The 26,715-nt window shown below is 50.5% G+C and overlaps 2 protein-coding genes across 13 annotated transcripts in view; one reads left to right on the top strand and one right to left on the bottom strand.

The window, feature by feature from the left end:
- Positions 1-11,673, top strand: part of MDC1 (mediator of DNA damage checkpoint 1) — a 58,296-nt gene extending 46,623 nt beyond the window's left edge. For 2 of the 4 annotated variants that reach the window (XM_084830467.1, XM_084830468.1), the window contains 10 exons: positions 110-196; positions 1,672-1,719; positions 2,168-2,677; positions 3,904-3,971; positions 4,508-5,098; positions 7,339-7,464; positions 9,162-9,344; positions 9,697-9,825; positions 10,873-10,983; positions 11,101-11,673. In XM_084830467.1, the coding sequence (XP_084686593.1) occupies positions 110-196; positions 1,672-1,719; positions 2,168-2,677; positions 3,904-3,971; positions 4,508-5,098; positions 7,339-7,464; positions 9,162-9,344; positions 9,697-9,825; positions 10,873-10,983; positions 11,101-11,364 (2,117 nt within the window). In that variant the 3' untranslated portion in view covers positions 11,365-11,673. Of the gene's footprint in view, positions 1-109; positions 197-1,671; positions 1,720-2,167; positions 2,678-3,903; positions 3,972-4,507; positions 5,099-7,338; positions 7,465-7,929; positions 9,345-9,696; positions 9,826-10,872; positions 10,984-11,100 lie in introns of those variants that run through there. The other 2 variants (XR_014787157.1, XM_084830469.1) reach the window with 2 other exon arrangements.
- A 1,734-nt stretch (positions 11,674-13,407) lies between these two features.
- Positions 13,408-26,715, bottom strand: part of LOC146355345 (zinc-binding protein A33-like) — a 51,099-nt gene continuing 37,791 nt past the window's right edge. For all 9 annotated transcript variants that reach the window (XM_084830506.1, XM_084830508.1, XM_084830504.1 and 6 more), the window contains 4 exons: positions 21,424-21,657; positions 18,322-18,344; positions 16,897-17,036; positions 13,408-14,608 (listed from right to left, as the gene is read on the bottom strand). In XM_084830506.1, coding sequence (XP_084686632.1) covers positions 14,094-14,608; positions 16,897-17,036; positions 18,322-18,344; positions 21,424-21,657 — 912 coding nt within the window. In that variant the 3' untranslated portion in view covers positions 13,408-14,093. The remainder of the gene's footprint in view (positions 14,609-16,896; positions 17,037-18,321; positions 18,345-21,423; positions 21,658-26,715) is intronic.

Raw genomic sequence — 26,715 nt, 5'->3', positions numbered from 1 at the left:
CCTCCTTTCAACTTAAAAAATAGTTGGAGCCCCCCTAGCCACAAATTGGGTCGTCCTAATACGCCATTCACTGAAGAGTAACACCTTCCCTGTGTCTCCCCCCGGCCAGATTCCAGCAATGCCCTGGAGGAGGAGGCCACGCAGGCGTTTGGCATAGGGGGGGATCTAAAGGCAACCAAGCTCCAGCTTGGGAAAGGTGAGTCGGTTTAGGCCTTGTCTGCAGGACAGCTTTCCCCGCGGATTCATCTGCACTCCTAAGTGCTTACTTGAGTGGGGGCAGGGGCAGGTCACTCTGTTAGTCTGTGCCGCCCGCACTGATCCTGTCAGGCCAGGACCTGCTCTTTGGACTGTCAGGGCTCAGTAAAAATCTGTCTGGAATCCTCCTGCATCTCTCACCTGTAAACTTCTTTTGCACTGAATCCACTTGGAAGCTCTTCATTACAAGGATGGGGAATGTGTGGTGCTCCAGGTGGGGTTGGACTGCAACTCCTCACCATTGACTCTGGCTGGGGTTGATGGGAGTTGCAGTCCACCCACCACAGGAAGCACCTTCTCTTACATCAACCTGCCCATGCATGGAGATTTATTTTATTTATTTATTATTAAATTTATTAATCGCCCATCTGGCTGGTCACCCAGCCACTCTGGGCGATGTACAACATACAATAAAACAGTTTAAAACAATAACATTCTACAGTAAAAACATTTTCTAAAATACCCTAACCCACCCCAAATGCCTGCCTGAACAACCACGTTTTTAATGCACGACGGAAGCTCATTAAAGAGGGGGCATGACGGAGTTCCCTAGGGAGGGAGTTCCACAGAGTGGGGGCCACCACAGAAAAGGCCCTCTCCCTCGTCCCCACCAATCTAGCTGTCCTGGCTGATGGGACAGAGAGAAGGCCATCCGAGGCTGATCTTGTTAAGCGGCCTGTCTGGTGCTGCTGGAGGCGCTCCTTAAGATAGGCTGGGCCGGAACCATATAGGGTTTTAAAGGTCAAAACCAACACCTTGAATTTGGCCCGGAAAACAACTGGTAACCAGTGCAACTCCTTCAGCACTGGAGTGATGTGATCTTGCCGGCAGCTGCCTTTAATCAGGCGAGCCACCGCGTTCTGTACCAGATCTGTATCTACAGATCAGGGCCTCTGGGTAGTCATGTTGCCTGCACAGGTACATCGGACAGCAGGCAGTGGGGAGGGCCTTTTCTGTGGTGATGCCCCACCTTTGGAATTCTCTCCCTCCTGCGGGGAGACAGGCACCATCCTTGACACAGTTTAGACGCCTGTTGAAAACGTATCTTTATACCCAGGCACTTGCTGATTTTAATACTTAGCTTGGTAGATTTTCCTAGTTGTTGTTTTTCTCTTTGTTTTTCATTTTAATTGTTGTTTTTGTGCATTTTGTACATCTCCCTCTGATTTGATAATGAAGAGCAGTATATAAATATTATGAATAAATAACTCTGGAGGGCCACACATTCCCCATCCTGGCTTTAATTGAATAACTCTTCGTGGTTTTCAGCACATTTTTCTACGTTCTGAGATGCTAAAGGAGGCGTGCCTGAGATCTCCTTTGAAGGAGGTGTGAGTGGGTGAGGTGCTTTCATTTATTGTGCATGGTGGGGATGAGGTCAGCTCTCACCCCAGCCTCTGTTTCGGTTTCTCACAGCCTCCGTGATGACGTCCTCGTCCCCTGGAAGCTCCGTGAACACTCCAGGTGAGGCGGTCCCCGGAAGGAAGCGGGGGACGCTGGACGGGGGACCATTGTGGTTGTGTCACCACAACCTTCTCCAACCTGGTGTCCTCCAGAAGTGTCCCATCAGCCTTGGCCAGCATGGCCAATGGTCAGGAATGCTGAGAGGTGTCGTCCAAAACATCTGGAGGGCACCAGATTGGGCAAGGCTGGGTTACCAGGAGGATAATCTCTGGAGCCCAATTTTAAGAAAGGAAAGCCCGGCTCGTTCCATATGATTGTCAGAGAGATCCGTGGATTAGCATAACGCAGCCTCCTCCAACCTGACACCCTCTAGATGCGTTGGCCATTCCAGCTGGGGATGATGGGAGATGTCCAGCACACACCTGCGGGGGCACCAGCTTGGGGAAGGCAGGCTTAAGGGGAGAATGAAGACTTGTGGAACTGGCTGTCCTCTTTCTCTTCCTCCCAGGGTGCAGCTCTCCTTTGAAAGATGACGATACGGATCCAGACGCGTACATGCTGGAAGCTACTCAGTCGTTCTGTAAGGAGCCTGGGGAGTTGTCGGAAGAGCCCACCCAGGCCTTTGTTTCCGAAGCGGAGGAAGAGATGGAAGTGATCTCCCAGCACCTGCCTGAAGGGGAAGACCTTTCTGAGCAGGTGATGCAGCCTGTAGTTCCAATATCAGCCTCTAGGGGGCAGCAGGCCACCAGCCTTTTGGAGGACAGCACGCAACCCTGTCCTGTCGGACTGCCCTGTACGGAGCCGGTCGCACAGCCAGCAGGGGGCACTGCTGCGGAGGAAGTGGGGAAGGAAGAGGAAACCCAGCCTGACTATTCAGGGCAAACGCCCCCTATTGGCAGCAGCCAACCCTTGACGTTGCAGGAGGTGAAGGGGGTCTCCAGGAGTGAGGAGCAGGTGTGTGTGGTGGCCCCTGAAGGTGGAACCCCTGCAGAACTGTCGCAGGCACGAGAAGGGGCAGGTGAGCTATGAGGATGCCTTGGGGAGCACATGGTTGTCTAGAAAAGGGAGGATGCACACCCGCCTGTGACGCGGCACTGGGACGCATAGGGGTGCAACCATAATGTGTCCCATCCATCGTCTACCCCTCTTGATTGACTTTCTTTTAAAACACCTTTCTGTCCCGCTGTTCGGGGTCTAAATGAGGGGTGGGCCACCTTTTTATGCCCAGGGTCCTCTTTGGGGGCCTGCATGGGCAAGGCCGGTGGTGGGTGAAGCTGATGCCCTCTCTTTCTCCTGCTCCCCGCTTGCACATGCGCAGAGCGCTCTTTTTCACCACACAGCTCTCGCAATACTCTCCCTCGCTTACAGGCGCAGATGTGCTCTTTCCTCCCTGCTCCAGTGGGGAAGGGGCCACCCCCTCCCCACCAGGGCAGGGGAGGCTTGTGAAAGCATGGATCCCCCCACCCTGCTCCCCACCTAGGCAGGGAAGGCTTTTGGAGCACTTTTGTCCCCCTGTTTCTGCCATTTCATCCTAAGCAAAAGATGTTCTGGCAGCTACACCGTGTGGTTTCTCATTCAAGACTGAGAGAGAAACATGGAGTGTGGCAGCTGGAATGGGGAAAGACCTCCAGGGCCAGTCTCTCCGTGCGACCAAGAAAAAAATGGGAGAGGGGATGGAGCTGGGGTGCGGGGGAGAGGATCAGGGGCTGCATTCAAGAAGGCCCATAGGTGGCCTGCCTCTGTTTTGAATGGAGGATTTCTTAGATGTCTGGACCAGTGGTCACCCAGGACCTGCCCCAATTCCCAAGGTGAGCCCCACTAGTCCAAATAATAGGCTTGGTTGGGATTAGTAGGTGCAGCAGGGTGGCACAGTCCAAACAACCATCTTTTGCAAGTTTGGAATAGTCAAGAAGTCTGGAAGATCTGACTCCATGAGTCCTCCGGAAAGAAGGCAGGGTTTAGTGCGGCAACCTAATCCCCTCCAGATGGTTTGGATCACAACTCCTGGAAGCCCCAACCAGCATGGCCCATCATTGGGGTTTGTGGGACTTGTAGTCTATAACTTCTGGAGGGCAATATGTTGCCTAGTCCTGATTTAGTGGGTCGGTGTGGGGGACATGGAACTGTTTCCCCAACGGTTACAGGGAAGGAGCGTGGCATTCCATAGTTCAGCACTGTCCCCTGGTAGCTGGAATGGAAGCTGCGTCATTCACCCCAAGCCTTCTCATCCTTTGTCTCTTCCAGCTCGTGTTGATGGTGAGTCGGAAGAAATGAGTTCAATGCCAGCGGGAGAAGTGAGAGGTGCTGTGCAGGTAGGTTTGGGATCGGCCCCATGTCCTTTATGAGTTAAGACTCCTACAACTAGGGATGGAAGATCCTGTCAGTTTCAGTTTCTCTCCGTTTCCCATTTTTTCCAGTCATTAATTCGGTTTGTTGCAAAGTTTGAGATTTTGTTTTTTTGAGTTTCCATGAAAACTCATAAGCATTTCTGTGCACATTTCTCCTAATACATGCATCTTTCTATGCATTTTTGCCTAACATACACATTTGTTGCCATCATTTTTCCATTATAATGCATTTTTGAATGTTATTTCCCCTACTATATTAATTTTTTGATTGGAGAACACCATTGCAAAATTCAAAGAAGTGTAAATTTCAAAGGCATTTCAGTTTGCATAGTGGTTTGGAAATGCAGAATTCACATTAAAATCATGTAAAATGCAAACTGAACGAATTTCTCCCCCATCTCTAGCTACAACCCACTCCTATTCTGGTGGGAACCCAGGAGTCCTTCATCCCAGATTGCCTTGTGTAGCCCAATAGGCCTTATCACACTTTAATATTACAGTTGCCGCAGTGTGCCCAAGAGAACCCCCCTGAATCTCTGGCCCCTGCCCCTCCGGCCCCTGCTTCTGGGCGGCGGCGCAGTCTCCGGTCCGCTGCTGCGGCTGCTTCCCCAGCTCCTGCCCCAGAAGGGCGAAGCCTCCGCCGCCGTGGCTGTGCAGGATCTGGTGACCGAGATGGGCCCAGGGAGCCAGCTGCCCCCGTCGCCAGACGCAGGGGCCTGCGGCAACTCGGCAACCCAGTGCGCTACATGGGGGAGCCAGAGGCAAAGCCGGAACAGCCGGAGGGAGAGGAAGTAAGCCCCCAAAAGAAGCCCAAGAACAGGGAGCCGACGGGCGCTGTGCGTCAGGGCCGGGCCAGGGGCTCGCAAAGGCAATCTGGTGCTGCCAGCAGGCTGAAGGAAGAGGCGGCAAAGGCTCTGGAGAGCCCAGGGACCAGGGAGCCAAGCCGGCGGGGGAAGCGGAGAACAGCAGCAGAACCTGTGGAAGAACAGCAGCTGCCGCTCTCTAGGACCCGGGCCAGCAGGCGGTCAAGCAGTACTTCAGTGAGCATGCCAAGCCCAAAGGATTGTGGGACAGGCGCCAAACCTGGGCAGGTGGGTAGCATAGCAGTGAGAGGAGCCATTGATTGATTGATTGATTACATTTCTGTACTGCCCAGTAGCTGAAGGAGTTGGTTTGTAAGAAAGAACTGCTGTAGAACACTGGATGCCAAAGAATCATTAATTAAATTGATAGATGGGCTAGCTAGTCCAACCCCGGGCGGATTCGCACGTAATGAGAAGCCACTATGGGGGAATTTCCCTGTGCGGCTTTTTGTTGCCACAGCGGCTGCCATTTTTAATATTCCAGCCATGGAGGGGGCACGCTGTAGCTTGTCGTTACATACGAACCGGGCGGGGGTCAATTGGGTGCTTGACAAGCCACCCGCAACCCTAAAACAGTCTGTGGCTTCTTGTCAAGCACCCCAGCAACCCACCTTTGCCGGCTTTGCACGTAACGACAAGGTAGAGTGTGCCCCCACCATGGCTTGAATATTTAAAATGGCGGCTGCTGCAGAAACAAAAAGCCCTGTGGGGAAATTCCCGCCAGTGGCTTTTCGTTACGTGCAGATCCTGTCCCTGCTTCATCTTGTCCCACACCCCTGCTGCTTACAACGGCTGGAGTTCGTGGTGGCCTTCCAGCTGTCCTCTTCAGCTGTTATGTAGCAGGGCAGAGTCATGAGTGTAGCAGGCGGCAATCTCTCAAGTCGCATATTTGTAACATGGGGATAATGCTAGCAGCCCACATTGCAGGTTTCTCCCGAGGGTTACTGGGATAATGTACGCAAAAGGACTTTGAGCCCTTGGGGTGGCGGGTGGGGAGGCGGAAGTGTTGAATAAGTTATTTCTTCAAGATCTGCAGCGAGACAGTTTTGCAGCCACATATGGCAGTGTATTCCGTTGCTGAAAATGAGGCAAATGAGGTGTTGCTGAATCCAGCCCTTAGCGTTCTGGCCAGAAAATTGCTCCTTTGCTAAACTCCCGTGTCCCACCGCCTCCTCCCCGTCTGAGAAACACCGCTCTTGACTTGGCTAGTCTAGGTTCTTGTGAAGGTGGCTGCGTTGGCGTGGAACAGCCTTCCCCAACCTGGCCCCCTCCCAGCATTTGGTATGACAACTCCCTGCGTTCCTGACCATTAGCTGTGCTGACTGGGGCAGATGGGAGTGTATTGGCCCCAGGAGCGTAACCAAGTCACCTGTAATGTTAGAGGGGCCTAGAGATCCATAATGCCTTGCTTAAGTTCATTATCAGTGCAATTCCCTTGCTAGTAAGCCTCTGAGCATGTGAAGATGAGTCAAAGGGCTGATAGCGAGGCCTAGCACGTTCCATACTAATGAGTGAGAGTGTTATCAAGCACTCTGCCTGGGAAGTGAAGTTTGTTTACCTTAAAGCTACAGGTGGCTGTGCTGAGAACCAAGTACTGTTAGTCTATGCTGGGAATGAAGGGGGCGCTTGCTGCTGTTATGCTGCCTCATTGCTAACATGTATGGTATAAGACCCGTTGGATCCAATGGCTCTGGGTTCAGAGAAGCTGTCTGATCTAACCATTGGGTATGCCTGTGTGCTGTAAGTTACTCAATAAAGTACTCCTTGTAAGTTAACCTGGGTCTGATTTATCACTATCTTGGCACCTCTAAATTAAGAGGGAGAAGCCCACGGCCGGGCAATACAGGGAGTTGAAGTTGAAAACAAGGTTGAGGAAGGCTGCTGGGGTAAAACAGGTGGGCAGACTTTAGGCTTACTACCTTGTTCCTCACTTGAACTCCCAAGTTCCACCAACTGGTGCCTGGTGCAAAATGGCAGCCCAGAAAGGCAGCCATAGAATTGTGCAATGACCATTTCCAGGGGGTTGTTTCCAGGAGTTTGTTTTCAGGAAGGGACCTGGAATTTGCACAGAGATCCTTTGGTGCACAAATCTACTCCTGGGTTTTCCCCCTCAAGGTTTCTTGATTTCAGCAGCCTCATTTAAGAGGAAAAGAAGGCTTTTAGTTGTCACTGTTGTTAAAGCTTTGGGAGACAGGAAGACTTGCTGATCTACTGCAAGTGACCTGAGATCTACCAGTAAACCCCAATCAACCTTTTGTCCAGCCCTGTGGTAAAGCATAGCAACCAGTAGGTGGGGCTAAATTGCTGGGTGGGAGGGGCTTGGTGACTGTCTGTCAATGCAATGTGACAACCAGGAGATGGGCTCTCTGATTGAGGGAGGGGCTTGTTAGCCAGAGGGTTGGCTAAAACGGTGAGTCTTTCAGTCCCGATGCAAGTGTGTCTTTCTTTTCTCACCGTTTTCCCCCCAGGAGCCAACGCAGTCCACTCCATCCTCAGCGAGGAGGTCGCAGCGTCTGAGCACAGAAAGCAAGGCAGCGGGGATGAGAGCCCAGTCCCGGAACCGATCCCAGGGCTGTGGTATTCCTGCCCCAAAGGTATTGCAAGCACCGCTCGGGGTGGAGGGTGGGATTGGGGTGGGGCACGTGCCAAGGACAACCGCTGGAGCAGTCCTAGCTCTGGGATTTTGGAACTCTTAGGGCAGCCTTGTATTTAAGCACTAGCTTGGTCACCATAGGTGACAAGGAGTTGCGTGCAGGTGAGTGGGTGGGCTGGCAGAGGAGCGATGGGGTGCTCCATCCCTTCTCTGCGCCCAGCATAGAAACCCAAGTTGGCTGCCAGAGGAGGGAAGCCCCCACCTCCATGCTCAGCATAGAAATGCAGTGGGCTGCTGCAGGATGAACGCAGTTCTCCATCCTTCCTCTTCCAGCCCCCTGCAGGCTACTAAGCATTTTTGCAGGTTAGTAACTTCTGTGGGTTTATTTACAAGGCTACCTTAGGGAACCCTTAGGATGGAAATGGTGGGCCATAGCTCCGTGGTTGATCCTATGCTTTCTGTGCAGAAGATCTCAGGTTCAGTCTCCAACATCTCCAGGCGGAGCAGGAAAAACCCGTCCCTGAAACCCTGGAGAACCACTGCCAGTCAGTGTCTGCTTCTTGGGGCGGGTCACTCTTCGTTTGTCTTTTGCAGTAAACACCCGCTGGAGCTGACCCTGAGGTTACCAGGGTAGGAATGCCTGTCTGAAATAGCTGGGAAAGGGGTGAAACCAAGTTGTGGGGCAGGCTTTCCTTTGGAGAAGTGGGGCAGAAAAGAGAAGGGTGGACATTAGTGTGCCAGGGAAGGGAAGGACTTTGTGGCAGGTGGCGCCTTCGTCCTCTCACTAGCCAATGCCTCAGTGGGTTGAATGCCTCCCCCGCCCCGTCAGAAGATTCCCGCTGATCCGCGTTGGCCTTGTGGAATGTCAGCCTCTTGGCCGCTGCCTCACCATACCAACCTGATTTGGGAAGAGCTGCTGGTTTTGTTCGAATGCGAGCTTCCCGTATGTGTGTGTGCATGTGTGGTTTTGTGGGAGAGTGAGAAGTTACTATTTATATGCCACCATCCAAGTCCATGGCACTTGACAAAGAAGGAGTGGGCAGGTCTCAACCTCAAGGGGGTTACAATCTAGATGAGGGATGGGGAATGGGTGGCCAGCCAGATGTAATTGGCTCCCACTCCCATCATCCCTCACCATTGGCTGTGCTGGCTAGGGCTGATGGGAGTTGCAGTCCAGCCACATCTGGGAAGGACACGAGTCTAGATCTAGACTCAAGGGAGTCAGGGAAATGGAGGCCAAGTAAACAGGAAGAATATGTGATGTTTGCCGGGATGTGCGCTTGGGCTGACTTGCAGTAGGGTATGGGGCAACGGCCCCACAGATCTTCTTGGATGCCAGTTTCCATCCTCCCTGGCCATGGGGCTGATGGGATTTGGAATCTGACAGCAACCGGAGGGCAGCACGTTCCCCGCCCTTAGTACAGAGGGTTGTGCCAAAGATTTCACAGAACATGTCTTATTCTATTTTTCGTCTTCTGCCAGTGATAGATCAGGACTCCAGTCCACAGATGCCTGTGTGTGGCAGGGAGCCTCTTGCAACCGGTCCCCTCAGCTTCAGAGAGAGAGAGACAAATAAAGGGAGTTCAGGAGAAGTGGGGCCCGGGTTCCTCACTTTTGAGAAACGTGACTGTGCCCTGGAGGCGCCATGTGTCTACTGAATGACTTCTTCCTCCGCTCTGCTGCCCCCTCCCCTCCCAGGTGCTGTTTACGGGGGTGATCGACGAGGAGGGGGAGCGCGTGGTGACGGAGCTCGGGGGTTCTCTGGCGGAATCCGTTTTCGACTGCACCCACCTTGTGACGGACCGCGTGCGCCGCACCGTCAAGTTCTTGTGCGCCCTGGCCCGGGGCATCCCCATCGTTACCCTCGACTGGCTGGAGAAGGTGAGCGGCTTCCTCTGCTGCCCTCCCACGACGTTCTAGGGCAGGGATGTCCCAATCCTGCATTCTCGGGTTGTGTGTTGGAGGGGTGGATTTTATTCTCCAGAGAGCGGTTCGGGACCTTGGATAGCTCCTTCAGAGTTCTGACTGAAACCCGCAGTGGATTTACCGCCCCACTGACACCAGCGCCACCAGCTTCCCCTGGCAATGAGGTAGCTGTTTCTATCTTTTTATAGCTTGCTTTGTTGATCGCCCTGGGAACCTAGGGCCCTACTTTAAGGGGAAGGGGGAGATCTTTCTGCCGCTTCCTGCCTCCTTTCTTATCTCCTGTTCATTTTTTCCCCTCCCCTCACAGAGTAAGCGGAACTCCTTCTTCCTGGCTCCAAACAGCTTCCTGGTTTGCGACCCCGAGCAGGAGAAGAACTTCCGGTTCAGCCTCACCACGTCGCTGCAGAGGGCGCAGAAAGAGGGGGGCCTGCTCCAGGTGAGGCCATAATTAGCAGCCCGTACCGTGGCTCACTCCCACAAATTCCCACCTAGCCAGGTATGCATGACAAGGAAATCTGTCCCTGTCACTGGAGCCATCGGGATGCAAAATAACTGCACCTCTTTGAACTTTTCCCCGAGATACCGCCGTTAAATCAGGCATGGGGAACCTCTGGCCTGCCATCCAGCCTGTGAGGTTCTCCCCCAGGCCCTGCCCCCGCCCCCTCTCTCCCAGGCCCCGCCCCCTCTCTCCCAGGCCCCGCCCCCTCTCTCCCAGGCCCCGCCCCCTCTCCCCCAGGCCCCGCCCCCTCTCCCCCAGGCCCCGCCCCCTCTCCCCAGCAGGGAAAAACCTCTTAATTCCCATCAGCACCTGGAAATCAGATCTTTCCCTTTCCCCAGCACAGATAGAGGCTCCTATTCTCAGTGTTGGGGAGGGAGTGGGGTGCATATCTGTGAGAATGGGATGTGTGCGTGAGCGTGAGCGAGGCAAGAGAGACAGAATATGTGAGAATGTGTGTGTGGGCCACATGCCAATGGTAGTCCTGCCTACTTTAGGTGGTGGTCTTGCCCGCTGCTGGCATGCGATTCCTGACATTCTGGTCTGGGGTCAATTCGGCCCTCGGGCCAGGAAAGGTTCCCCAGCCCTGTGTTAAAGGAACTGGAACCCTGTCAGTTCCCCAGGATGTGTAACCCAACACTCAATTTTTCTTTGGTTTCGCTTGTTAACTGACATTTCATATTATGGGGGATAGGGAAGAAAATGGCCCTCCCCTGAGACAGTTGTGGGGTGGTGATATCGCATGAAGATTCAGAAAATGTGTGACCTTAACGATGGTGCAATTGACAGTGGATTTCACGGGCACGCAAATGCTCTCCCCTGGGTGAGGGTGGGGTGTGCAACATCTGGCATGGATTTTCAAATCTGAATGTTGGGTCCACCAGTGGTCCATCCTTGCTAAACTCCTTCTCACTAAGATTTGGCACTCCCTCTCCCCACCACCAGGCAGCGGGACTTCCCTCTGAGCCCTGTCTCTTTCCTTTCCAGGGCTACGAGATCCACGTCACCCCTAACGTCAAGCCGGAGCCGGAGCACATGAGGGACATTGTGAAATGCAGCGGAGGGACCTTCTTACCCAGAATGCCTCGAGCCTATAAGGTGAGCCAGGAGATGGTGTGCTGTTGCAGGCATCCCTTGGAGCATGACCCAGAGCAGAAATACATGACTAAAGGGAGGTCTGGGAGTGTTTTAACCCTAAATTTTAACCTTTTCAAGGACAAACGCATTGTCATTTCCTGTCCTGACGACCTGCCCCGCTGCAAAGCAGCACAGGATGCCAGAGTCCCCATCACCAATTCAGAGTTCATCCTGACGGGGATATTGCAGCAGAAGGTAGATTTGGATGGCCACCGTTTGGATGGGGGGGTGGCCACTTCACCTGTTGCCAGCCCTGCTGCTCCCGCAACCAGAGCCAGCAAGAGGAGGGCTGGGGTGCAAACAGCCCCTGCCCCGCCCAGCACAGCAAAGAGACGGCGTTGATCCTGAAGCAGCAGCTCGTAACACGGAGACCTTGCCTTAAACTTGTAAATAACTTTTTTTCTAATCACTGTCAATAAACTGGGTATAAAACAGAGTGGCTGTTTTGAAACAGGGTATTGGGAGAGTGGGGAGTCATCATCTGCACTAAGCAAAATGAAATCTTACCAGCTGAACAAACAGCTTAGGTTTTCCAGCAGTTCTAGCTCAACTGGTTAAAAGTAATTTTCTTACAAGCAAATCTCAATATTGGTGTCTTTCTGAGATACATTACAATTTAGTAATAAAAAGATACCATTCATGGTGAGAAAGAAAGGCTATGTTGGATACTTTGTTTTTTTTAATTTTTGCTATTGCAGTAACGCACCAGAACCAAAATAAGCTCAAACTAAACCTATGTGCCCTTTAATGGGGTAGCCAATGCTTGTTAGCCACCCTGAACAACCGAACAACAAACCATGGGTTCTCATGGGGGCTTGTTTGAGAAAATAAGGCACACTGCATGGTTAACAAGCCACTCTGACTGCGTTCAGACAATGTGATAACCCATGGCTCAACAAACAACCCATGGTTCAATAACAAACCACACTCAACCATTGAGTGTGGATTAGTATGTTGTGTGAACCCGGTCAATTGTTGGCTTTTTAAAAGTAAATAGGGGCACCTGCCCAACTCCACCTGATCCACATTTGGACTCTGGCAGGTGGGATGTTGTTAGGCTTTAACCCTTTGCCTCCTGTTGCCTTCTGAGTCTGGGCCCCTCACACAGGCTATTTGTATTGGGGGCAGGGGAAGCTCCCATTGTGCCAAATCATGGGTCGGATCCAGATTTAAGATGGGTCAATGGAAGTGGACTACCCTGCCCCCTCTTTCCCACAGCAGTCCCTTCAAAATGCTGCACAAAGAGTCAGGAGATCCTGCCAAACAGGGTGAGCTGTGGAGGGGAGGGGGGAACCCCAAAATTCAGGCAGGGCTCTTTCAGTGAGCATAGCCCTTCCTTTCGCAGAACACAGAACCTTGATTCAACTCAGGAGATCAGGAGCAGAAAGGTGATGTCCACCCCCACGCCCCCTGCCAGGGACCCAATTCATATCCCCACTCTTCCCCCATCCCCACCTTTACTTTTCTACAGGCATTCACTACAAAGACACTCAACAGAACCACCAAGCCCCTGCCCTCCCCCCTGCCGCCCCTCCACCTTTCTCTGCTTCTTGCAAGTGGCTTTTGGGTGCTTCTGTTCCTGCTGCCATGTTTCCTTAGGGGAAATCCCACAATGGGCTGCAGTGGGAACATCAGAAAAGGAGCTGCAAGATGTCTTACAAATATATTATTATTATTATTAAATTTATTAATCGCCCATCTGGCTGGTAACCCAGCCACTCTGGGCGATGTACAACATACAATAAAACAGTTTAAAACAATAACATTCTACAGTAAAAACATTTTCTAAAATACCCTAACCCACCCCAAATGCCTGCCTGAACAACCACGTTTTTAATGCACAACGGAAGCTCATTAAAGAGGGGGCATGGCGGAGTTCCCTAGGGAGGGAGTTCCACAGAGTGGGGGCCACCATAGAAAAGGCCCTCTCCCTCGTCCCCACCAGTCTAGCTGTCCTGGCTGATGGGAGAGAGAAGGCCATCCGAGGCTGATCTTGTTAAGCGGCCTGTCTGGTGCTGCTGGAGGCGCTCCTTAAGATAGGCTGGGCCGGAACCATATAGGGTTTTAAAGGTCAAAACCAACACCTTGAATTTGGCCCGGAAAACAACTGGTAACCAGTGCAACTCCTTCAGCACTGGAGTGATGTGATCTCGCCGGCAGCTGCCTTTAATATATACATTTTGAGCTTGAATGCACTGAAGTTCTTTGCTGCCAGAGATACTATTGCAGAATTGGACACCCCGAGAGCAGGAAAGGAAGATCCTTTTTTTTGTTTTCTTTCGTGATTTCATTTTCTACAAATTGTTGTGCGGCTCCCAGGAGAAACCATGCCAGATCCAAGGTAGGAGTGGAGAATCTGCCAGTGAGCATAGCGTTTCTATTCCGTACAGAGCTTTGTGTCCTTTATTATACTTGTCTGAGATGTTTTAACATGTATTTAATTCTATAAATGCATAAGAACAAAACGTACACAAAATACAAACATTAAAATACAAAAAAGACATAACTCAAACAATATATTCTGAGCAACAGATTTGGATTGACCAAATAGATTAGAATTGCCCATCACAGAATCATAGGGCTAGAGTGGTAGAGGCCATCTAGTCTAACCCCCTGCTCAGTGCAGGAAATCCAGAGCTAGCAAATCCCCAAGATATGGCTGTCCAACCTCTGCTTGAGAACCTCCAGCAAGGGAGATCCCACCACCTGCAAAGGCAGCTGGTTCCATTGCTGAACTGCTCTTACCATTGAGGCCTCTATCCCGAATGCAGGTACAATCTTAGACGTTCAGGAAGATCTGGTACTGAACCTGAGTAATGTGAGACAGTACATCTACACTGCAAGCTTACCCTCATTTCATATCAGCTTAACTATCGTAATTAATTTGGGGGGAGGAACAACCCTCTGATTAGCTTGAAAGCACTAAAAGAAACCTACAGCACAAATCCCATTGATTGCAACAAGGCTATACGTGGTATATGACTGCAGCTCAAATCAAGTTGCAGTAGAGATTCTGGCAGCTGTGGGATACATACATGGAAAGGCAATATGTTTACAGGTGCTTCAGTTTCCTACTTCTGACAAATTCTCAAGGATTCATTTTTCTTGGAATTGACTGAAAAATAATGGAAAAAAGGGTAGACTTTCTCTTTGAACTGGGCCCTGTGCGTCCCAAGGTGAGACCCACCCTTTGCATCATAAAAAGAGACTTGGCCTTCCTCATAGTCCAGATACACTCCAATCCGACAACATGATGTTGTATCCCCAGGACTAGTGACTTCCGTTTTGTCTAGGTTTAAAACCCAGAGCTTATCTTGAAAATATTTAGGCTCAGCCTTGGTTTTCCTTTCGATGGACTCTGCAGTTACGCCGATCAACCATCCTGCCCAAGCTTCAGTCTGTATTTCCCAGTAATGTCTACCTGCAAGGAAGCCATTTTTCCCAAGCACAATCCAATAGTTTTGAAACCTCTGTGGGTTATCCCGGTATTTCTGAAGCTGTTCCTGAACAGTCATACACGTTCCCTTGTGGGTGATAGTAAACACGGGATGAGCGGTGCTGGGGTCCAGCTGGACAGGTTCTAACTCTGGTTTAAAAAGAAAAGGAAAGAATGGCATCAACAGCAGATTATCTACCCTGGCCTATTCCATTCTTTTTTTAGATTACAAAGAGCAAAGAAGTGGGTGGGTAGAGATTGTTAATGCAATCTGTGGAAAGTCCCAGGAAATTACCTGTACTGCTATTTTGCCCTTTATAATCTAAAAAAGAATGGTGTTGGATGGCATGGATAATATGGCTACTGTCATCACCAGCAGCCATTCCAGCAGGCTGTACAGAGGGATATGAGAGGGGAAGTAGAGCTATTCCACCAGCCTTGCTGAAAGAATAATTTTTTCCTCTTCCCTTCTCATCCCTTTTTCCTTGTGTGTTGTATTTTTTTAGATTGTGAGTGTGTGGGCAGGGCGTGTCTTTTAATTTAAAAAAAAATATTACATTTATATCCCACCATTTTTTCTCTTGCAAGGAACCCAAGGCAGCTTACATGATCCTCCTCCTTTCCATTTTATCCTCACAACAACCCTGTGAGGGAGGTTAGGGTGAGAGCCAGTGACAGGCCCAAAGTCACCCAGTGAGCTTCATGGCCTGAGTGGATGGAGACTAGACCTCAGATGTCCCAAGGACCAAACATCACAACCACTACACCACATTGTCTTGTTTTCACTGTACGTAAGCTACTTTGGGAGTATTTTTGGCTGAGCTAAAAACAAATGCATAAATAAATGGGGAGCTGCAAAATGTTGCAGTGCATTTTCACTCTCCTAATGGGAGTGCTCCTGTTCAGAGTTCCAGCCAGCCAGTCATCTCCTCCTCCACCAGGCCATTCCATTCCACCTATACACCCCCCACCCCACCCGAGTTTTCTTTTCCAAATGACAGTCAATGCCTATGGCTACCACACATGCCCAGTCCTCATTGGACAGCTTCTGCGTTGGTGGCAGTGTTTTTGGTGTTGTTGAGTAAGTACTGATTAGCACTCTGTTATGGAGTTGAATCCAGAATCTGCCTTCCATGAAAGGAAGGGACCTTCCACAAGAGGAAGGGCCCTGCTCACATAAATCCCTCCGTCCAATTTTGTGGGATCTCACCTCCTCCCCACATCATAGGTCACCCACCATTCAGCAGGGTCTTCTGGCTCTGCGTCACATTTTCACAGGGCTGGAAGGGCTGCTGTGGGGGGGGGGCAGGGAAGCCCATGTCCGCCAGTGCAGCTGATCCAGCATAATTCTGGATCCAAACCACTAATAGTGATTCTTGTCTAGTGACTTTGGAATTTAATAAAAAGACCCAAAATTAACAAAGGGCACCGTAGAACCTTGGACTAATAGGAGGCAGAGTGGGCTTCTGCTCAGCATTCACTGAGCAAACCTGCTTCTAACTTCTCCTTGTAAAATCTAGATTTAAAAATGACATGGAAGGAGCAATCCTATGCAGGTAGGCGGCTGCCTCCAAACTCGGAGGCGACCATCTATCCAATGCACAGTGGGAGGAGCGCAGAGAGGATCCTCCCCTCCACACTCCGGCCGCCCGACATTCACAGCTAGATGGCCGATTTTGGCTGTCTAGCGCAGGACATTGGAGCAGGGGTTGGGGAGGCCGGACAATACATAGGAAGCGTCGTATCAGCACTTTCGCACTCCCCGCCCCCGGGGATGTCCCTTTTGCCCCACTCCACGCTGCTCCTATGAGCATGGAGCCCGGGGCCGATCCACGCTGCCTATGAGGCGGCAGGGAGGCAGTTCTCCGGGAACCGACCTTGAAGTGTGGGCTCCTGGAAACCAGTCCTATGGCTGTCTAGCTGATCTCTATCGGACAAAGGATTGCACCCCAAGGAAGTTTACTTTTCAAATTTGCAGTATTTGGAATTTGTTACAACAGGGAAAAATATATACCTCACCCCAAATGTACTTCCGTCAACCTACTAAATACTTCTGCCCGGTGTCACTGCTATCTGGTGCCTCTAGTGCGGAACCTCTTTCAGCCCAAAGGCTGAATTCCATGTCAGAGAAGCTCTCGAGGGCCGCATTCCAGTGGTGGGCGGGGCCAGAGGCAAAAGGGGAGGGTGCCGAAATAGCAAAAATATCACCATATGTATAGCTTAAAGCTAGGCCTTAGGAGAGGCCTTTCAACCTTTTAGAATGGGGAAAAAACTGCACAGAAGCTGGTGTCTGCACAACAATTGGTGGTCAGGAAAAAGGGGGCGTGGCTGTCTGGGCCACCCCTGAGGGCCAGATTTGGTTCTGCCCCCTGCCATAATGGAACTCTGTGACTGCGCTTTGTGCTGTGATCTAGCAGCATCAAGCTCCTCTTCGTTACCTTGCATAAAGACAGGACACATCGGTGCACATGCCAGATGCTGGATGGGGCCTTTGAACTTGCCCAGGCTGAGTCTTCTACCAAGGACAGCAAGATCATCCTTGTCTCCTTCAGGCTGAACCTCCACTTTTGCTGGTAATCTGGTGGGGAGGAATTAGAAGCACGGTTATGCTTAGTAAGGCTTGGTCTGGTCTACATGTTTGACAGGAGGAGGTGGGAACAGGAATGGCCTGTCCATACAGGCGAACTAGGCGGTCGGACAGGGTGCCGAGTTAAGTGGGGCGCCAAATTCAAGCAAAAAAATACAAATTAAAGATAGAAATAAAATAAGGAAGATGTCATTATTTCAATTTCCGTGTGCATACAGAGGGAATATGACCATGGCTGTAGAGGTGAGCGAGGGACTGACTGGGGATGGTGGGGCTAAGTCATGCCGCCCGCCCGCCTTTGGGACCTGTCCTCCCTCAGGCGACACAAAATATCCTCCTGCTCTGCTGCTGCTCCCAGTTGGAGGCAGGGAGTGAGAGCCCCCCAGCCACTCCCTTTGCCCTCAGAGGGCTGAACCTAAGGCTGCCGGCAACTTGGTGGCCATGTCGCCCCACGGATGCAACCAGGACTCTTCTTCCAGGGACCTCCTTTGGACATTGTGGATGGGACTTCTGTTCCTTCACAGAGTGGACAGCTGTGCTCATCTCTGTTATTGTTATCAGACCCTCTGTGCTGATACAGTGCTTAGTTAAAAAAAGCCCATTTGGGGTGCGTTTTATTACAAATGATAATACTTCTGCTTCCGAAGATGCAGGGGTGGGGGTTGGCTCTTCATTACATGGAAAATAGGGGCAAAATGTTTCCCAGTTTATCAAAAACCTCAGCCTAGATCAGCCCTTGGGGTTCGGGGGTGGGGAAATCGATTGCATGGTTCGTTCCCTGGGTGGGAATGAGTCTGGAATCCTGAGCTAGTAGAGTGGACTGCACCATTTCAGACGGTAGGTTGGGGATCACATTTCAAATGTTCTCCTGCATTTTAAAATGATTGATTGATTATATTTCTATACCACCCAATAGCCAAAGCTCTCTGGGCAGTTATATTTGTATTGAGGTTTTATTTTGTTTTAATATGGGGGCATTCAAAAATGCAACCCACCCCATCTGTAGCCTGAAGTGATTCAGGCCTTTCTACCCCTCATTCTGCAGGTGCAGACTCCGCTTATGCAGCGCCCAATTTATACATGTAGCAGAATCCAAATAGTAAAACTTTTGTCTGAGTTTTACCACCTTGTGCTCAGGTACAAGTTGATATGCTTTAGTGCTGCTCCATGGAAGAAAAAACAACAACTACTCCATACGCATAGAAAAAAAATATGTATTATGCTGCAAACTGGGCCTTAGCAGTTGCTCATAAAGACACTTGAACATGGTACATACCCTTCCAAGAACTGTTGGATACCCTAGAGACAGGGATAAAATGAGATGGTCAGGTTCTCTTCAAGCGCTGACATATTTTTTCCCTTCCATGACTTAAGCGTTAATGTTTCCCAGATTCAAACCCATTAGACCCCCACCCCTGCCCCACCTTGAGCCTTTCATTCCTTAACTAGCTAGGGCTGTCACACAAATCCACAATGGATTCAAATGAGTTCGGAGTTCTATGAATTTAATTTTCAGATTCCATAGCAGAATCCCAAGTCGTGCGCATTCCATGGATCTGCAGACCGTTTTGTTTTTTTTAAACTTTTTGGGGGATTCATGCAAATGTGCACTTGTGCCAATACACATTAGCTCAAATACGCATTTGGGCAAATGGAACCAATTCTCATGCATGCCTAAAAAAACGTGTTTCCGCCAATGAGCAGATGATGGAACAAAAGATGCCTGACAATCAGTGAAACACAGAGGGAACAGTTTTAACAACATCTGTAATCCCTATCCTTAACCCACTAGGCTTTGTTCCCCTCTCTTCACCAATAGTTCTCCCCAGGGGGCCAAATATCTAGGCTCTTGTCCTCACTCTGCCTTAACCAAGAAAACTAGCTGGGGCGGGACAATAGCTCACTGGTAGAGCACCTGCTTTGCATACAGAATGTCCCCAAGTTCGATCCTTGGCATCTCCAGGTAAGGTGAGGAAAGGATCCTGCTCGAAACTCTGGAGAGCCACTACCAGTCAGTGTCAATAGTACTATGCCAAAGGGACCAAAGATCTGACTTGGTATAAGGCAGATTCCTACGTTCCTCCAACAGAACCCAAGAGCTTTCTTGGATACCTAGATATGACCACTGTCATGGGGTTCGCATCACTGCTTTTTGTTTGACAAATAACCAGGGGGTGGTCGGAGCCAGAGTAGGGCCATAGCATGAGGGGAGCGGGGGTTCACCCTTTCTCCCTGCCACAGTCCTGATCAGCCGCACGAGACTACTCCTCCTCCTAGATGTCTTTGGCTTTGTTCTCAGGCTGCAATCCTAAATGCTTTCTCAGGGCCAGTTCCAGCTTTGAGTGGGCCCTAGACAAAAGTGCCCTCTGGCTTACCTGGCAGCAGTGTCAGGGAGCTGTGTCTGGGAGCCACCATTTTAATTTCCCACAAGGGCCCTGATATAGTGCCACCCCGCGGCAATCCGGGAAACTAAAATGGCAGTGGCTGCCATGCCCCAAATGTTTTTTCAAAGGCGGGGGCACAGGGAAGGCAACAGTGGTGGGTGATGCACTAATGCTGCATCTGTGTTTGCTAGCAAATAAACTCCACTGAGCCAGTGGAGGCTGGTGACTCCGACATCCGTGGGGCAGTGGCTCCACTCCAGGTTTCAGTCAGCACCAGTCAGAATTCTAAAGGAGCTATCCAAGGTGCTGGTTCTGACTGAAACCTGAAGCAGAGCCACTGCCCCACTGACATCGGAGCCACCAGCCTTCACTGCAGCGAGTACTGTGGGATGTCTGAGTAAACATATCATACCTTCTGTTTCTATTGTTTTGCTCTATGACTCCCTGAGAGCCTTTTCCGAAGGGTGGCATAGAAACTGTCAAAATAAATCAATAAACAAACATGCATAAGACTGCATACGATCCCTGAGGTGGCAAACATGTCTGGGCTTGTACCATTTCAGACTGCAGGTGAGGATTCACATGACTGAATGCTCTTCTGCGAAAATATCCATGCACACAGAAAGCAGGGAGAAGGGGTCTAGCCTAGCCTTGTCCCTGTTCATGTGGGGATTTTTGTTTCTTTGTTTGTACAGAGTAGGGGTGGGCAACTTCGGGAGGTCCTGGGGCCATTCTTGCCACCCCCCCTCCCAACCACAGTCTGTGGGGCAACATATTAAAACCACATATTGTCATACTGTGGTTTTAATGTTCTATATATTTTAAATTGTTTTATTGTGTGCCATTTGGTTTTAATTTTTGTGAACCGCCCAGAGAGCTTTGGCTATTGGGCGGCGTAGAAATGAAATAAATAAATAAGTGTGTGTGTGTGAAAAAATGGCATCCATATCCGCTACGGAGCACCAAAAGGGTCAAAACTGGCTTACAAACTAAATTTGAGCCTTTTGGTACTCTGTAGCAAAGCTATGGTTTTCCCAGTAGCAACGTGTGGCTGTGAGAGCTGGACTATAAGGAAGGCTGAGCGCCGAAGAATTGATGCTTTCGAACTGTGGTGCTGGAGAAGACTCTTACGAGTCCCCTGGACTGCAAGGAGGACAAATCAGTCAATCCTAAAGGAAATCAACCCTGAGTGCTCATTGGAAGGACAGATACTGAAGCTGAAGCTCAAATATTTTGGCCACCTAATGCGAAGAGAAAACTAACTGGAAAAGACCCTGATGCTGGGGAAGATTGAAGGCAAAAGGTGAAGGGGACGGCAGAGGATGAGATGGCTAGATAGCATCACCGATGCAATGAATATGGACTTGAGCACACTGTGGGAGAGAGCGGAGGACAGGAAGGCCTGGCGTGCTATGGTCCATGGGGTCACGAAGAGTCGGACACGACTGAACGACTGAACAACACAACAAAAGCAGCTTCAGACGCCAATTTTTCCCCTACTTCTTTTTTTAAAGTTTCATTTTGTTCTGGGTCACCCTCATTTGGCGGAGCAGCAGGGGCTGCACGGGGGCAGGGGAGTGCATGGGGCCCATGGGTCACATGTTGCCCACCCCTAGTATAGACAAGCTTTCAGTCATGTCACTCCCCCTCTGCAATCTGAAATAGTACAGCCCAGACACTGGTTTACCACCTCAAAGAAAATTGGGCCTTAGACTTTTTCCCATTCATCAGAGAATTAAGGTGTTCCGATCCCTCTTCACATGCTGGTTCTAACCACCTACAAGTGTGGTCCTATAGACACTTACTTGGAAGTTACTCTGAATTCAATGGGACCTACATATCTGAGGAGACGTGTACACAAGTGCACTAAAAACCCATTCCCTTCCCAAAGAAGAGTCATGGCCCTTTCACCGTCTCCCAGTTCCAAAACTCCAATACACTCTTTTCCTCTAGCCTATGGAGCAGTTAGAGAGGTGCTATGATTACAGTCTTACCAAGAGGAAGGCGCCTGGGTTGGTCAGCTCCATGCAGGTCTTTGCCTGGCTCATCCTTTCCTTGGCAGCACAAAGCCTCTCTTGGATTTGCTGCAAACGGTCCTCCATCTCAGCGTGGGCATTCTTTTCATCTTTATCCAGTTGGACAAGCATCGCTGTTTGCCTCTGGCGCAGGGCCTGGTGCAGCTCAGAGAACATGCCCTCAATGTCTGTGCGCAGTGATGCAGCAGAATCCTGACATACGAGAGAGGGGTGTGTGTGATCCTGTACATGTCTACTCACAAGTAAAACCCACTGGGTTCAACAGCATTTGCACATAGGTAAATGTATATTTAGGCTTGGATCCAGATTGTAGCTGGGTCAACTGTGCTGGCAGTCGTGGACTTCCTTGCCCGCTCCTTCCCATGCAGCCCCTCCAGCCCTATGAAAATGCTACAACAGAGAGTCAGGAGACCTTACTGAATGGGTTGAGCTGTGGTGTGTGTGTGGGGGAAGGGGAACCCCAAACTTTGAGCAGAGGAACCTTCCATGAGTGGAGCCCTTCCTCTTGCAGAAAGCAGATCCTGGATCCAACCCATGATCTCTCTCTCTCTCTCTCTCTCTCTCTCTCTCTCTCTCTCTCTCTCGGATTCTTAGGTCTGTAGTCCCGAATTTACACATTTGTTATCCTCAATCCTGTGTGTTGGAGGCCTCTTGAGAAGACCCATTGCTTTGGGGAGTGGGTTTTGGGTTGGCAGGGCTGCCATAGGAAGGAGTGGCTCAGGAAGCTGCTCTCTACCAGATCTTCCAAGGGCCTGGTGGCAGTGGTTTTTCCCACCAACTGCTCCCTTTTTAATTGAACCTCAGACCTTCTGTATGAACAGCATGGGTGAGATCCAGGATCTGCCTTCCATAGATGGAAGGGCTCTGCTCACAGAAGGTGCCTCTGCCCAATTTAGCTTGGAAAAAAGGAGAGTAGGGAGAGACATGACAGAGTTGTACAAAATTATGCATGGTGTGGAGAATGTGGATAGAGAGACATCCTATGAAGCTCATGGATGGGAGATTCAGAACAGATAAAAGGAAGTACTTCTTCACACAGTGCATAGTTAAACTATGGAACTCGCTAGCACAGGATGTAGTGATGGCCACCAATTTTATTTATTTATTTTAATTTTATTTCATTTCATTTCTATACCGCCCAATAGCCAAAGCTCTCTGGGCGGTTCACAAAAATTTAAACCAAACAACACACAATAAAACAATTTAAAATATATAGAACATTAAAACCACAATATAACAATACAACCACAATAAAACCTAGCAGCAGCGCAGGAGTTTAAAATACAAATTTAAAACAACAAAGATAAAAGTTTAGAAAGCTAAAATGCTAAAATGCCTGGGAAAATGAAAAGGTCTTCACCTGACGCCGAAAGGAATACAATGTAGATGCCAGGCGAACTTCACTAGGGAGCTCATTCCAGAGCTGGGGTGCCACAGCAGAAAAAGCCCTCCCCCTAGTAGCCACCCGCCTCACTTCCTTTGGCAGGGGCTCACAGAGAAGGGCCACTGACGATGATCTTAAGGTCCGGGCAGGCACATATGGGAGGAGGCGATCCTTCAGGTAACCTGGCCCCAAGCCGCTAAGGGCTTTAAATGTTAATGCCAGCACTTTGAATCGGGCCTGGAAATGGACTGGCAGCCAGTGCAGCTGGAAAAGTACTGGCATAATATGCGCTCGCAGGCCAGTCCCTGTTAACAATCTTGCTGCCCCATTTTGGACCAGCTGAAGTTTCCGGACTGTTTTCAAAGGCAGCCCCACGGATAACGCATTGCAGTAATCCAGACAAGAAGTTATCAGAGCATGGATAACTGTAGCAAGGCTATCTCTGTCCAGATAAGGGCGTAGTTGGTATACCAGCCTAAGCTGATAAAAAGTGCTCCGTGCCACTGAGTTCACCTGTGCCTCAAGTGACAGTTCTGGATCCAAGAGCACCCCCAAACTACAAACCTGATCCTTTAGGGAGAGTGCAACCCCCTCCAGAACAGGTTGAATATCATCTAGCTGGCCAGACGAACCACCCACTAACAGTACCTCCGTCTTGTCTGGATTGAGTTTCAGTTTATTGGCCCTCATCCAGTCCATTACCGTGCCCAGGCCCTGATTCAGAACAGCCACTGCCTCACCTGGGTTTGATGAGAAAGAGAGGTAGAGCTGGGTGTCATCCGCATATTGATGGCACCTCAGCCCACACCTCCGGATAACATTTTCATGTAGATGTTAAACAGCATGGGGGATAAAATAGAGCCCTGTGGAACCCCATGGCACAGTTGCCATGGCACAGAGCAATAATCCCCCAGCACCACCTTCTGGAATCGGCCATCCAAGTAGGAGCGGAACCACTGCAGTGCAGTGCCTCCAACTCCTAACCCAGACAACCTATCCAGAAGGATACCATGGTCGATGGTATCGAAAGCCGCTGAGAGGTCCAGGAGAATCAACAGGGTCGCACTCCCCCTGTCCCTCTCCCGGCAGAGGTCATCCCACAGGGTGACCAAGGCAGTCTCCGTTCCAAAACCAGGCCTGAAGCCCGATTGAAATGGATCTAGGTAATCCGTTTCATTCAACAGTGCTTGGAGCTGTCCTACAACCACCCACTCAAGCACCTTGCCCAGGAAGGGGATGTTGGCCACTGGCCTATAAATGTTAACATCCTCTGGGTCCAGGTTAGGCTTTTTCAGGAGTGGTCTAATTACCGCCTCTGTTAAAGCAGCAGGCACCACTCCCTCTCTCAAGGAGGAATTTACAACCTCCTGGACCCAGCCAGACATCCCTTCCTTGTTTGATTTAATAAGCCATGAAGGGCAAGGGTCAAGCACACAAGTGGTCGATCGGACTTGGCCAAGCACATTGTCCGCATCCTCAGGCCTCAGTAACTGAAACTCATCCAATAAAACTGGACCAGAAAGTGCTCTGAACGCCTCTACCAATGGAACTGCATTAATGGTGGTGTCCAATTCATGACGAATCTGAGCGACTTTATACTCAAAGTGCTGTGCAAACTTGTTACAGCGTGCTACCGAGGGTTCCACCGTCTCTCTCTCTGGCCCAGAATGTAACAGGCCGCGAACCACTCGGAAAAGCTCCGCTGGACAACACTGAGAAGATGCAATGCTGGTGGAAAAGAACTGTCTCTTTGCCACCCTCACCGCCACAGAGTAGGCTTGGTAGTGGACTCTTACCTGTGTTCGGTCAGACTCAGCATGAGTTTTCCTCCACCTGCGTTCTAGCCATCTCCCCTCTTGCTTCATTGCCCTCAGCTCAGGTGTATACCAAGGAGCTGGCCGGGCTCTGCTCAGAGGGAGAGGGCGCTTGGGCGCGATCGTGTCCACCGCCCGAGTCATCTCTGCATTCCACAGAGCGACCTGGGCTTCGACAGGAGCACCAGCCATACCAGCAGGAAAATCCCCCAGAGCCCTCTGGAATCCATCGGAATCCATTAATCTCCGGGGGCAGACCATTTTAATAGGCCCCCCACCCTTGCAGAGGGGAAAGGCCGCCAGGAGTCTAAACCTCAGCAGGAAGTGATCTGACCATGACAAAGGGACAGATGTTAATTCCTCCACTTTCAGATCACCATCCTCCTGCCCAGTCGAGAAAACCAGATCAAGCGTGTGTCCTTTTATATGCGTTGGGCCGATGACATGTTGGGACAGCCCCATGGTTGTCATGGCGGCCATGAAGTCCTGAGCCGCCCCGGATACAGCGGCCTCGGCATGGAAGTTGAGATCCCCCAGGACCATCACCCTAGGGGTCCTCAACACCAAGTCCGAGACCACCTCCGTCAGCTCAGGCAGGGAGTCTGATGGGCAGCGGGGTGGGTGGTACACCAACAGAATCCCTAATCTGTCCTGGGTACCCAACACAAGGTACAAACACTCAAGATCTGCACTCGAATGAACAGGAAGCCTGGAGAGGGAGATGGAATTCCTATAGACCACGGCAACCCCCACTCCCCGACCCTCAAGTTGGTGTTGGTGCTGCACCGAGTACCCAGAGAGTGACCCCTCCCAGTTCCCCCACCCAGGTCTCAGTAATATGTACCAGGTCAGCCCCCTCATCCACAATCAAATCATGGATTAGGGAGATTTTATTTTGGGCCGACCTGGCACTCAGCAGCACCACCAGACCCGAGGGCAGACTGGTAAGGCTGCCAGGAACCATCAGGTTGGGGGAAGAACCAGAAGAGGGGACAGCTGTAAGGTGTCTAGCCCCTCTTCTCCTCAGCTGGCCTGTTAATCCCCCAATGCCATACCTCCCCCTGCCCGTGACCATAGTTATGGTGGCACCTCCCCGACCCCCTGAGTTGCCCAATAGTCCTCCCAGGCACATATTAAAATGTTAGGATATAAAATGCACAACAATTTGGATGGCTTTAAAGGGGGGTTGGACAAATTCCTGGAGGAAAACGCTATCAGTGGCTACTAGTCTTGATGGCTCTGTGCTGCTTCCAGTGCCAGAGGCAGTGAGCCTATGTACGCCACTTGCTGGGGAACATGGGTGGGAGGGTGCTGTTGCGCTCATGCCCTGCTTGTGGGTTCCTGGGCGACAGCTGGTTGACCACTGTGTGAACATAATGCTGGCCTAGATAGACCCTTGGTCTGACCCAGCAGGGCTCTTATGTTCTTAATTTTGGGGAATACCCTCTGCACCACAGCTCACCCCATTCAGCAAGGTTTCTTGGCCTTCTGTGTAGCATTTTATAGGGGCTGGCATGGGGAAGACGAGACACAGAAACCTACGTCTGCCAGCCCAGTTTCATGTGCCTAAATCTGGATCCAATCCATATGTTTTACCAACGAGCTACAGCTCTCCCCCAGAGGTCTGGGTGTATGTTCAAGCACCCTGTATAGAGAGTGTTGTGAGGGTAACACAGGGTGGAAGGAGTAATTTTGAGAGGAAAAATGGCTGGCAGGGACAAGGATAAGCATGCTGCCATGCCGCCCCCTTCTCTGCTCCAAATCACACTCTCTCAAAGCTTTTTTTTTTTTAACAAACTGGCCAGGAGCTCTGTTACACTCATTTGCATGTAATGTACAGTTACCTCATAAGAATTGCCTCCAGAAAGAATGAGAAGATAATAGTGATGGGGGGGGGGGTGTTGCCCTGTTCTGAGGTCTTTACAACATGCAAATATATTCAATTTATTTATATGTGACCAATTCATTTGATAGCTAAACATACTGCACTGGTTTTAAATTGACTAAGGGTACAATCCTATGTGGATAGTCGGCAGCCTCCAAATGAAGAGG

Source organism: Heloderma suspectum, chromosome 2 (genome assembly GCF_057233095.1).
Source record: "Heloderma suspectum isolate Gila_16-S chromosome 2, 16-S_ref, whole genome shotgun sequence".
In the NCBI taxonomy this organism is placed as follows: Eukaryota; Metazoa; Chordata; class Lepidosauria; order Squamata; family Helodermatidae; genus Heloderma; species Heloderma suspectum.
Note: the sequence above shows the minus strand (reverse complement) of the source record. Positions and strands in the feature narration are given on the sequence as shown.